Source organism: Mya arenaria, chromosome 1, assembly GCF_026914265.1.
Source record: "Mya arenaria isolate MELC-2E11 chromosome 1, ASM2691426v1".
Classification (NCBI taxonomy): domain Eukaryota; kingdom Metazoa; phylum Mollusca; class Bivalvia; order Myida; family Myidae; genus Mya; species Mya arenaria.
Window position 1 is genome coordinate 36747187 of NC_069122.1, and position 14526 is coordinate 36761712.

Sequence of the window (14526 nt, forward strand, 5' to 3'; positions counted from 1 at the left end):
TTTTCAAAACACCCTGTTTGTTCAACAACCTCTTAATAGACGTTTTGGGATAATACGAATCCCGTTTTAAACATATATTTGTGAAGACTAAGAAATAATGAACCCTTAACATTTAATTTATCTTTCGCGTGGTATACCTTGCTTCCGGTTAAATATAGCCATCGTATATTTTTCTGTGCTAAATACACATTTATAATATTTAATGTATCATTGCTCTATTTCTATTGGTCAGATATTAATCGCTCCACATGTTTTTAAGCGAACTCTGTGGCAAAGAATAATTGCTTTACTTACAATATTCAAGCAAGGCATATATTATTTCTCATTTTGATTTTTTTATGATGAAGATATACATGAAAATAGTAAATCAGTTTCGAACCAATTCTTAAGAGAAAAACTTGATATTTAATCTTAAGTTCTTGAAAAACACTTTTAATGACGTTCGGTACTTTATGTGTTTAAAGGGGAAATCACGTCATTCATACATAGCAAATTATGACGTCATCTTACCGGATAGCGTTGTGATGTCATTATGATGTCACGATGTAAAAGATAGTAAATGTCATTAAAAGGTTTTTGTTGTTGTAATTACTACTGCCGTACTGGATATCATCTTAATATGTATTCTACTTTCTAAACATTATTAGAATGATCGCATGTATCTGTGGTTTTATTTATAATTACTTCATTTCTAAAATGCATGTAGTGCGGGAAACAGGATTGCTTTGTGGTGTTTGGTTCATCACAAGATCAGGTAAAACAAGTAGGGTGTTTTTGCTTTTATTTTAAACTTTTTTTCAACATTTGATAAAAGATTCTGAATCTCGTCGTCATAAAATACATTGTTTTATTCAACTCGTCCAGAAACTATGTTAGTAAGCTCACCAAAGGCTCGCTTACTTCCTTTTTGGCCACATCGAGGAATTTTCATCATTTTCTGACCCTGCACATTGCTATAAATTGTGAAACCTCTGTGATTTTGTAGTGTTCGAATAATATATAAAACTTGCATGCTGAAATGAAATGACTATCATCACCTCTTCCACTTTAAATAATCCTTTGTCTTAATGACACTTGATCTTTAACACACATGTTTTATTTCAAAAAATGTTAACATTGTCATTCAATAAAAATATTATGATGATTTTAAGTTTGTTTCATCTTGACAACTGCCTATTGCTAATGCATGTTCATGTTCTCCTTCTTGTAATTATTGTTGATATTACCTGGTACATGAATTATATATTTTAAATAGGTATATTTATGTTCGTATTACTTGTTACTTTCCTCATTGTATCTTTTTTCCATGAGTTTGTTAATGTATGATATTTAACCAGAATTTGAACTTCTTTGAATGGTGTATGTGTTTGCCATCTTGTATATCAATATAAATACATTAACTATGGAGGGTGTTATACCTTGAAATACATTACAATCTGAATAGATATCTTCTATGCTATTGATTCCCATGCACTTTCCTTTGTCCTGAAGTTACTTTCACAATGCTCAAGGTGATCAATTTTGATCGGTATATCCGGTGTCTATTGTACTTAGTCTGTCATCAACGATTGACATCACTCCGATAGTGATAATGCTAAGCAAACCATGTCACGTTAACCCTTTTAGTAGTAAGGGCCATCCGACAAATATGCAGAAGCAGACGAAAAGAATATGCAAAAGTTATTATTAAAATAATAGCAAGTATAAAATTAATTTACTTGAATGAAACATATGATTTCGGTAGATGTAATTTCTAACCGGTAATTAAAATAAAAAAATTTGATAAGTAATACCTACAATTTCTCATAATTGAAAGACTGTCTATGTTAGACCACAAGTTTAGGTTAACAAAATTTGTACTAAATTTCCTTTCGAAATTCCTAAAAAAACTCTTAAGAAAAATGTCAAAACTCAATGAGTTTCGCTGTTTTTCTCAATGATGATTAACTTATTTTATACTTATCAAATTAATTATTATTACTAATAAATTAACCTTATTGTTTCTTTGCAATTTCTAAATAAAATGAAATGCAAAACTGTAATAACAAGCAACAATCAAGTTTCACATGATCAAAGCCATAATCAGTATACGTTTTCCACTTTCATCTGCATCATTTGAATGAAAAACCAGTGAATAACAGTATTGTTGATAATAGCATATTGTCGGAGGTAGTGGCGGGTGGCAACGGGGCTTATCTTGACGCTGATTCGTCAGGCGGGTATCGATCGGATAGTTTGAATGGCAGCTCGCGTCACATTTATTGTTTTAATCAACATTTCCTCCTTAACCGCCTTAACAAATTTGATAAAACGTCAAAGGGGGATGATCTTGGGTGGTGCCCATTCAAAATTGTTAAAAAATGAGTTCAATGCAAAACTCTGGTTTGTAACCGAAAGGAAAAACAACAACCTTAAAATGGTATCTTTGACAAAAATATGTAAGGCCTAGAGCTCAAATGGTGTGTAACATTGTCTTGTGGTGCTTTACCAAGATTATTCTAATTAAGCCCCTGAGGTCAACATATAAATATTGTCCATGGAATACCTAGAATGTGATCTTTATACATATGGTATGAATTAATGGAATTAAAACAATGTAAACAGTTTTGAAAGCAAATATTAATGTCGTCCTCGGATGTCATTGACTGTGACCTTTTGACCTATTTTATTTTAAATCTAGCGCAATAAAGATAAGACCAGATGTACAGTTTTGAATTGTCAATGTTTGAATGACCTAGACTGTTACCTTTGGACATAAATTAATTTTTGAAACTACAACAATGCGGTTAAGACCATGTACACTGTGAAAACTGATAAAAATGTTGTGTTTGGATAACCTTGAGTGTGACCTTTTGACTGTTTTGTTATATTTTTGTGGTTCCTGCAATACAATTTGGATGATATGTACAGTTTTAAAAACAAATGTAAATGATGTGCTTTGATGACATTGATGTCGACATTTTGACCTACATTTCTACTTTTGAAGCTACTGCAATTAAATTCAGACCCATGTTTTGAAAACAATGTGGTTCTAGGATGACCATGACTAAGGTATGCATTCTTATTTCTGAAGCTACAACAATGAAATATGGACCATGCGAACAGTTTTGAAAACAACTATTAATGTTGTGCTTGGATGACATTGATTGTGACATTTTCATGTATTTTTCTAGTGTGTAAGCTACTCCAATGAATCCTGGTCTATGATACAGTTTTGCAAACAAATATAAAATTGACATTGACAGGTGACCTTTTTATTTTTTTTCTTTTTTTCAAATATTCGCAATGGAATTAGGACATTGTATGTTGTTTTGAATATAAACAAAAACTGATAAAGATAAAGATATATAAAGATTATTTGTTGTATGATTCTCTAAAGATCATCTACTGAGATTGTTCAAATAGTTGCCCCTGTGTTTAAAATTGGCCCAGTCACCAGGGGCAACTATGTTCCATGGAGGAAAGACTCACTTCTATACCTGGAGCAGACCAAAAGATAACACAGTCCATCAGCGCACTGTGTGCTTTGAATACTGATATGCGCAAACGCGTATCCGTAATAGGTATATATAAACGTAATCACTGAATGGATAGGTACATATATACGGAAATTATCTTGTTACGAAAGACATGTTCATTTTAAACCTCTAAATGATCTGTTTAGTTTATATGAATTTGTAATAATATGTTTTTTGTTTGAATCACCTTTGTATCATATTGTGTCAAAATTACGTTAAGATTACGTAGGTTGTTTTTCTATTTTGATTATTTATTTTCACATTGTACATTAACTGCTACATAGTTGCCCCTAGGGACTAGGCCACAAAACAACTTGATTATTGAAATCTGATAACGTAACTGTCATTTCTTCATTTATACAATTGACAAAACACGACTTTACCTACAAATGTTTTTTTTAAGAAGGCATTGAATAATATTTTCCTCGATTGGCTTTACTGGCCAGAAACACTCCGTCCAGTGCACATGAATGGTTTTACAAAAAAGTTAATTCCGTAAGGCATAACAATTCTTTACTTAGAGTCTGCTGGCTGTTTCAATGTTTATGTCCAAATAAAGGAATGGGTTTGACAAAATAGAAAAGAAAGGTGCACTTTAAAAACTGTGTTTATTCTTAGAAGCGTTGGGGTATTTCTAAAACCCGGTCCGACGTACAACCGTGCCAGACACTTTTTTTTAGTCGATTATTGCCTACCCTAAACGAAAAATGTACACCGGATTTAACGTCAATTAAGTATACTAAATTGGCATTCTTATCAATGGCTAGACATAATTATTTATGCTTGTAGCGAAAACAAACATTCTAATTAAATATTGAAATGCTGAAGTCGATATTTAAGTGAACGGTATTGCGATACGGTGGCCCAAATATATAGTAATAGTAGGATTTTACTCTACAAATTTATTGTTAGATCATTATCATAATCATAATCATCATCGTTATGACGGAATTCTACACGAAGAACTAAATAAAAACAAATCCCTTTTCGATGACGCTAAAGTTTCAAGTTGTTCTATGTCCAAACTAAAAGTAAATACTGTTTTTTTTATAAAATGATGAAATGGTATAAGTTTGCTTGTCAATCTCTATGAATATAACTTTTAGATTAAGCAAACATTTTGACAATTTAACAATTAAATACATAAGGAAAATCTCAAAAAAAGAAAAGCAGAAGCTAAAAATTGAGGCCATGTTTAAAATAACTTCTAAACACCTAGGTACTTTAATCCTATTTCATGAAATATGAAGGATATGACCGTTCTAATGAATCAGTATACAGTCTGTTCAAAACGCTATGTTTGTGTAATGTATAGGGAAAACAACAACAAAAAACGAGAACAACAGAAAGTGACCAGATTGTTGACATTATACAGATTTAGATTCATCTTAAGGTAATGGTACCTATGTCATAGGCTGTACTATATACGGACGAAATTTGCAAGCATATGTTACAGGCTCAAATGACAATAAGATTTGTGTTGACAACACGTTCTCTTTGCACAAACTACCAACAAAAGTCGTATCGCTTATATTAAAATTCCAGCAAAAAGTGCAGAATATTTTGGTGTAATTTTATAAGATAAGAATCAAAATGAGCTGAAAAATCAGTTTGCTCTTAACACCTTTTTCACGTTCAATGTCTCTAGTCTGAAATGTATACTTGAATTGAAAATCGCTCATCAATCGAAATGTCTCATTTCTGTTAAACGCGGTCACTCATAATTTCATTAAATTTAGGCACTGAAAATCAGCTTTATCCATGTTAGCACGCGCTTTAAATCTATACGTTCTAGGATTATAATCATAAAGTTTACCATCTTTTAAAAAATGTTCAAACAAATGTCTAAAAAAAGTATTTAATTGAAGTTTACTTGATAGTTCCTTTCAGATGAATATATAAGTGCTATTCAAGTGGAACACATACAAAAAAAGCCGAACTCAGGTGTCTAGCAGAAATATAAAACTGCGCAATGTTTTCAAAGTACTTTAATACAGCTTGATAAAAGCCTACATTGTAAACCCTAACTGTTTATTGAGAATTTGATCGAATTTACTTCATAATTAATAAGTTTGTGCATATAGACAATATAAATGTAAAACTTTAACGAGATATTTCACCAACAAACACTTTCATGACGTTTGGTGGAAATTGGATGAGAAATGATCAAGTTAGAGAGCGGACAAAGCTAAAATGGCCAATTTTGACAAATTCAGGGGGCCATAACTCTGGAGTGCCTAAGGCGATTTGGCTGGTTATCGAACTTGACCTAGATATTTTACCAACAAACACTTTCATGAAGTTTGGTGGAAATTGGATGAGAAATGTTCAAGTTAGAGAGCGGACAACATTGTGGAGCCGCCCGCCCGCCGCCCGCCGCCCGCCGCCCGCCATGGGTGTTCCCATAATACGGCCATCGTAAGATGGGCGTATAAAAAGGAATTATTTTACAAGGCAATGGGTTAAATATAAAACATATCATATAAAGTTGTTTAACGTCAATGAAGAAACAAAACACCGACAAAAGAAATAGACGATATAGTGACTCATGTCGCAAACCAATATTTATGCGAAAAGCAAAACTACCATACATTCGCATTATTTGTAAAAGCGATGCTGACGAGAAAAGGATTGACTTCTTGATTGGCCTAAGACGGGCCAGGATGCTCACGAATGCATCGAGTCCTTAAGAAAGGAGGTGGGAAGACAACACATGTTTGTCAAACATCTCTGCGATTCATCTCTCCAAACAAAATGCAACCGTCATAAGCAAGACATTCTCTCAAACGATCTTCGAGCAGACAATATGGACAAGCATGGGCACAGAATAGCCTAAAGTAAAACAAAGGCAATATCAGATCATAATGTTCAGGCTTGGGAAAAGAAGCTGCTGATCGTCTGTCGTCTGTACATAACCAATTAGATACTTCCAATAAAACGTGGGGAAATTATTAAAAATTAAAAGAAGAAAAAACAATTCTGACAGTTTTCATCATGTTCTGACGAAATATAACTCAGCCGAATTATAAAGACAAATTCATTCACAGCTTGAATTATATTGTTGTGAGTACACACGAAACAAGAACTACTGTTATTTCGTGAATCGCTTAACATGGGGACTTGGTGCTTTCATCTAAATTTCGGCACTACATGAATGGGGACCCTGACTAAAATTATTTAGTTTCAACTATTTTTCTATTTTTAGTAACAGTGACCTTGACCTTGACCCTAGGGACCCCAAATGAAATCCCATGAAAGTATCCATAAACTCTTCCTATAGACAAAGTTTGGTCAAGATATTTCAACCCTAACTAAAGATATTCAGTTTCAACTGTTTTTTCTATTTTTAGTAACAGTGGCCTTGACCTTGACCCTAGGGACCCCAAATGTTATCCCATGAATGTATCCATAGACTTTCCTATAGACCAAGTTTGGTCAAGATATGTCTACCCTAACTAAAGATATTCAGTTTCAACTGTTTTCTATTTTTAATGACAGTGACATTGACCATAGGGACCCAAAACGCAATCCCATGAAAGGTACCCATTAACTCTTTCTATAGACCAAGTTTGGTCAAAATATGTCAACCCTTATTAAAGTTATTCAGTTTCAACCGTTTTACTTTTTTTAGTAACAGTGACCTTGACCTTGACCCTAGGGACCCCAAACGCAATCCCATGAAAGGTACCCATTAACTCTTTCTATAGACCAAGTTTGGTCAAGATATGTCAACCCTTACTAAATTTATTCAGTTTCAACTGTTTTTTCTATTTTTAGTAACAGTGACCTTGACCTTGTACATAGGGACCCCAAACGCAATCTCATGAAAGGTCTCCATAAATTCTTCCTATAGACCAAGTTAAGTCCAGATATGTCATCACTTACTTAAGTTTTTTAGTTTCAACTTTTTTCTATTTTTAGTAACAGTAACCTTGACCTTGACCCTAGGAACCCCAAACGCAATCCCATGAAAGGTACCCATAATCTCGTCCTATAGACCAAGTTTAGTCAAGATATGTCATCCCTAACTAAAGTTATTCAGTTTCAACCGTTTTTCTATTTTAGTAACAGTGACCTTGACCTTGACCCTAGAGATTCCAAACGCAATCCCATAAAAGGTCTCTATAGACCAAGTTTGGTCAAGATATGTCAACCCTTACTAAAGATATTCAGTTTCAGGTAAGTTTGACGCCGCCCGGCCGCCCGCACGGTCGCGCGCCCGAACAACGACGTTCGTCAGTCTAATAACCAGGTTTCACTATGTGAAAACCTGGTTACAAAGGATATCGACTTAGTATGGACATGCAAAGGCGTACTTTATGAAATATTACATCTACAGTTTGCATTACGTATTACATATAAGTAAAAACTGTTTCGTGTAAACACTAAACAATAACCATAAGTGAATGTAAGTATTGGTCGACATTTAAAACCAAATTGTAACACAGAAATACTAACCGAGTTTCTTTTGTTGTAGATTTTTGTCCCCTTCTTTACGCAGCTGCTGCACAAGTATTTCTTTCTGGTCTTCGAGCGTTCTTTGCCCTTTTTCTACTGATTGTTCAATGCGCTCTGTTGCCCATGTTCTCTCTTCTTGAACATGTGTCTCAAGCGATCTTTTACCCTCTGTTACAGATTGTTCAATTTGATCTGTTGCCCGTGTTCTCATTTCTTTAACATGTGTCTCAAGTGTTCTTTGACCATCTGTAACAGATTGTTCAATGTGTTCTGTTGCCCGTGTTCTCTCTTCTTTAAGGTGTGTCTCAAGCGATATTTTACCATCTGTTACAAATTGTTCAATGTGCTCGGTTGCCTTTATTCCCTCTTCTCTAACATAAATCTCAATTGCTGTTTTACCATCTGTTACAGATTGTTCAATGTTTTCTGCGGCCCTTCTTTCTAGAAATGTTATATGCTCCATAGCACGTGCTCTCTCTTCTTTAATAGACAAAAGAATGTCATTTTTGATTTTCGATATATCATCAGAAAATATTTCAAGTCCTTCCCAAAGAAGCTCTAGATTTTTCTGGATTTTGTCGCCTTCTGTGTGTATACTATCTTTAGCGGTTTGGGTATCCAATTCTTTTGATTGTAGTTTCATTTCAATATCGCCAAGTCTCTGTTGGAATTCATCATGTAACTCGTGGCAAATATACTTGTATGCGTTTTCATCTTTGGATAGGTCTGCGGTCTTCAGCTAAAAAAGATGAGTAATGCTTTGCTTTTTGGAAAGAGTGAGTACCTTTATCTATCCTCATTGAACATGATTTTTTCCGTTTTCATTATCATTATTTTTTGTTTGAAATAACATGTTTACAATAATATGTTCATTCAAACGGTAAAAAATATAAATTTCGACATACTAAGTAGCTTGTCAATTTATGCTACTTGATTTGCCTTGAAATCACATGTACGAGCTAAATAATTTCATTATCCAGGTTTATTGTATAGAGACAATTGAAGTTAATATTGAATGTACAGTTAGGTGAAATGAAACCATTGGTACAGAAGTTTTGCGCTCTGAAAGGACGAAGACTACGTCATACGACCAATGGTACACGGCGTTATAATTGTCGCTAAGTCTATGCGGCTTTGATTATATTTCTTATCAAAAAGCACATACGTTTGGCACATTGTGTCTCCTATTTATTAACCTAAAACCCTCCGCCAATGATCTCGTCAAGTTGTAAGGAATGTTATGGCGATTTCTCAGTTATAAAATATTCATATAGTTTACAGTATACCGAAAATAACTTTTCTTGTACAATAAGTAATCAAAAGCTTCTACTAAGTTATAGCCATTGTGAATCGTTTTTTAAAGTAAATATAACTAAATAAATAATAAGTATAAATATTAAATATTATATGTTTAGGGTGTTTAGTGATCAACCTTATAAACATCATACATATATCGACAATTTTCATTCCAATATATTATGTTTATATTTTAATTTAAAATGTTCTTCTAATTGTTAAATGTTTTTTTTAAAGTATGTGGAACGATTTCTCATGCATGAACCAAAGCTGTCGTACACAAATGAATGGATTATTTGAACAGTTCATATACCACATTTTATTTTCAATTTATGTTTGTTTTCTTATATAATTGTTAAAATAAAATATACCTTGTCCAATTCATCCTTAGCCTGTACCACCTCTGTCTGATTCTGCAGTGCCGGCTCATTTAGAAGAGCGTACAGGTTATCTATACATTCGGTTGTGGCCGGGTTAGTAAGGACGCTGGCACATATGTCCGGCATGTGCCGAATATTGTTGACCGTTTCCCGAGCCTGTAATGTTACACGATATTAATGGATGTTGTTGTTTTTAAGTCCGGAAGCCGAAACACACCTCCAGTCTGTAATTGTACAGGCATTTATAGTGTAACCTAGCAAATTGGAAGTCCATGATAATACATATCATTATATACACAACCAAATCGTTTAATGCATCTATAGCCTGTCATGATTATATAATATAATAAAGAGTATACCCTGTTGGCGTGTACTGTGTGGCAAACATATCTATTCTACTAAAGTAAAAAATATTCTTTTAAAGTAATTCAAATAAACTTAGTGCCTAGTACGTAAAGCTATGATGTGTATGATACTGTTTGAAATGAATAAAAACACTGTATAAATAAAGGTCCTGTGTAATTCGTGCAGGAAGAATGCTTTGAAGAATTTTGCGAAATTGCTTTTATTCCATCCACGTATTTATCTAAATGTGAAAGTCTTCTGTTTGCCAAGATAACACCGCTGAATACAAACACGCTCATGTTCGATTTTCTCATGTTGAAACGACAGGCTGCTTAAAGTGCTAAAGACATAACATATTGAAATGCATTGTTAAGATGTACCCTTGCTTGCACTTTTTGCACCATTAGTTGTCATATGACCTGACGCCAGAAACCGTGCAGCAGTAGGTGGAATACATTTTGCAAAATGTAATACTTGCAGATTTGCGATAAATATCAAATTTCAATGCATTTAGATGTTATTTGCATAATGTTAAGATCCTAAAATGAATAAACATCTCACGCAGGTACGTGATTATTAACATTTTTAAAAGATGTACGTGCAGATAAGCACATTTGCATTTTATGAACACGAAAACAGAGTCAAATTCAAAGATCCTACCTTTTCACAGATACTGGCTGTGATGGTACCCTGGAAACTCTTACAGTTGATGATGAATCCGGCAATGCCGTTAAAATCCGTCTCTTCAATTGTAGTTTTGTTCTGGTACCCAGCTGGTGGCATGAACACCTTGGCGATCTCCCATGGTGAGTTATCCCAGAGTTCTGCTTTTGTGTTTTTTATTGTCAATGCTCGTGGACCATCCCGGAATCCGTAGGCATGCTGGTTGACCAACTCATCACGAAAACACTTATGAAATGGACAGTTTACAACTTTGGATTGTACGGCATTGGAAGTGCACATGGTGCATGACGATATAGATTGATTCTGCGCTCTTTGCGAAAGGTATCCATGAAAGTTCCTTGCCTCGGTTGAGACAGTGGGCAGAAGGGCCTTTCTGGTTATATACACTGCCCTCCATTGCTTTAACCAATTTTGGCCCTCCGGCTTGTCAAAAATGGCTGCGTACATCGTCAGTATTGGCTCACATCTAGGTCACATACCTACTGTAGGAGAAAAGGATTATTATAGCAGCAATGTTAATGCACTTGTGTTTTTCGACAATATATGATGAAACACATGGTTCCCGGAACAAAGACATGTTTTCGACAACGCTTGAAAACAATTTCAACGGGTAAGAAGCGTTCAATTTCAGTGCATTTATTTATTGCTTTTTCTCAGCATTTAAATCATGTTCCTTCATTCGTCATCACAAGTAACATAATTTGATCACTAGAGGAGGATCGTTGGACGGTATACTTTCTGTACCAAAGGATCAAAATCAAGCGCCATTATTTACGACAAAACAAAACTTTTAGTAGAAGAAACTTAAGGTCTAAAGAACTCACCATTTGTGTTACATTAAAAACCGCCTCATTGATTAATTTAACTTTCGGATGAACATTAAAATATAGTTATAAACAAAAACCTATTTAATAGCATTTTCATTTTGAATCAAGAGTTGACGCAGTTAATCATATATGCCCTCAATGTGTCATTCGGTTCATTAGAGTATGCAATTACTAATATGCCTAAATCTATAAAGAGCTATCATAAACTATAACATATGACAGCACCTGTGATGGTTGACGTCAAGTGTGGATAAGTGATGCAGTTTTAGGTAATGGCAGCCCGGACACAACGAATTATACTCCATCGCTATGCATATATGATTCATTTTATAATAATGCAACTCCAATTGTGACCTTAAATGCTTAGGTATGGCATTATTTCTTGCACGCGAAACACGCCTCGCTGTACCGAACGCACTTGTTAATTAATTTTACAATCTCTCAGTAAAGTACAAATTTATTTTAAACTTAATTATTTTACAACGATTGTGAAACAAGTTATTACAGCATCACATTAATTACTATTATAAAGCGAGATTGTGGTCTTGTGTGGAATAACAAATTCACAAGCCTTGTATAGATACTTTATTCATATGCATACATGCAGCTTTCCACAATGATTAATCAATAAGTTTGTCTTTGAACTGTGAATTAGGGTGGTTGGTCAGGCACGAATCACATCACACTGACGTAACATTCACAAGTGCCAATTTATTTTAAATCCCTTTCTGTATGACGGCGTTTCCGCCTGGAAACGACCAACCATACTTGATGTGCACAATATCAGCATTTCCAAAAAAATTAACTCCAAGTATGACCTAAATGTTTGATGTAGCGTCGTTTGTTTTGCACCCGACAGATTGCCTTTATGTACTTAACCCTGTGCGAATTCATTTTAAAATCTCTGTGCATGACAAAATTACAGCCTTGCTACGACCAACTAAACTCTTTATGCATATTAGCAGCATTCCATAATAATAACATTGAAACTGTGACCTTGACCTTTGAGGTAGAGACGAAGGTCTTGAACGCGAAGCATCAACTTAATGAATAGAAGGATTGTCTTGTCTATCGGGAAGGGGGTTCAGTTTGCGACGTCAAATATGTAATTGACGTTAAATTTTACAAAAATGGACTTTTATTTTTGTTAACTGCAAATGATTGCCTGACATTTTCATGACATATTTTACATTTCCACACAGATTAAGATTTCTTCTTTTTAACTATATAATTTTTAATGATAAACTAACTTAGATTTTACAAACACTGCCTTGTAAATCAATGTTACCATTCGCCGTTTTTCCCGAATACCGATTTAAACGGTCACAAAATACTTGCGTCTGACGATAGGTAGGGAACCTGTTCATCATTTCCGGAGGCGCTTATTGGTTTTTGGTGAAAACGAAAGTATTGAAATGAAAGTACAAATGCTGCCCTTGAAAATGGTGTTTGAGCGGAAATAGAATTTTCACGCATGAGGGCGCACTCGTAAAACATGTTACCGTTTACTTCTTACTATGTAAGAATTTTATTTTCTCAGTTTTCTGAAAGAAATGATTTTGTAAAACATATAGAATATTCGACTGCTTGTTGTTCTTGTTAATTATTAAAAAAATGATATTTTTCTTTGTATTTATTTTACACATGTATACAAAACAAAATTTTAGCACAACTTAGAGCGTGTGGGATCATGTTCTGTAATAGTAACTTGTAAACACTAAAAGATAGTTGCATTCCAAATAAAACATTTTTTTTTTTGTTTTTAATAAATAATGTAATTAATACAAAGAAATATACAAACACTATTGTAAGGGAACATTGGTGCTTTAAACTGGTGATTGTACTGTTTATGTATGCCTAAATGCCTTAACATGCCCGCAAGCACAAACCCGGTCTGGGGATCGCTGACCCCTGGGGTAACAAACAGCGGACAGGCAACGCCCAATTCACCAGGGTTAGTGAACAACGACCTAGTTACTGTGCAAATTAAGCTATTAGATAGTATGGATAGTAAACTTGCTCGCCTAGATTCCATACAGTCTAGTGTAAACACCATACATACCATAATACAAAGCATGGATACAAAGATCAATGATCTTGAGAGCAAGGTGCGTGACATCGAGCGGAGGCTCGAATTTGACAGCCAAACCTTATACGAAATAAACAACATAAAGACTTAGACAGCTTTACCCAAAAAATTTGAAGAGGAGCATAGGGTTACAGAGAATACACTGAAAACTGAGATATTAGATCTGAAATGCCGCAGTATGCGTGACAATTTATTGTTCCACAAAATTCCTGAGGAAAAAGATGAAATCTGTGAGCAAAAGATACTTCAGTTTATTCAAGAAAAGCTTAAAATAGACAATCCTACAGAAGTAATACGTCTGCAGAGAGCGCATCGGATCGGTCCCTACCAAGCCGATAAGACCCGGCCGATTGTGGCCAAGTTCTCCGACTTCCCTGATCGTGACAAAAATCGTCGGGCAGCGAAGGAACTAAAGGGAACACAGTACGGGATCTCGGAACAGTTTCCTAAGCAGGTTGTGAAGCAGCGCCGGAAACTGGTTCCTATCATGCTCCAGGCTCGGAAGGACGGCAAAGAGGCTTTAATCAAGGTCCATAAGCTGTTTATCAACAACCATCTCTACCGCGGACCCTGTTAGGAAGTGTGTGAGAATTTTTTTAAGTTCCTTTCCTGGAACATAGAAGGCCTCACTCCTCAGAAAAATTCGTCGAACGATTTTGTTGAAGTCATCTGTGAGTATGACATAATAAGCCTGAGTGAGTCGTGGAAAAATAAGAACTCAATTATTGACATAAAAGGATATTCAAACCCTATTCGTTCTAACCGTAAATACCAACATCGAAGAGCGAAACGGTCAAGTGGAGGCCTTATTGTATATATTAAAGATTATATTAGAAATGGAGTTAAACTTGTACAACATTCAACAGACTGCATTGTTTGGGTTAAACTAGATAAGAATTGTTTGCATATTGATGATGATGTATATGTTT

At 34.6% G+C, this 14526-nt stretch overlaps 1 protein-coding gene across 1 annotated transcript; it reads left to right on the top strand.

Moving 5' to 3' along the window:
* Positions 1-13775: 13775 nt before the first annotated feature.
* Positions 13776-14174, top strand: LOC128226834 (uncharacterized). Its single transcript, XM_052936910.1, has one exon. It carries the CDS (start codon positions 13776-13778, stop codon positions 14172-14174), a length of 399 nt encoding a protein of 132 aa, XP_052792870.1.
* The last annotated feature ends 352 nt before the right edge of the window (positions 14175-14526 follow it).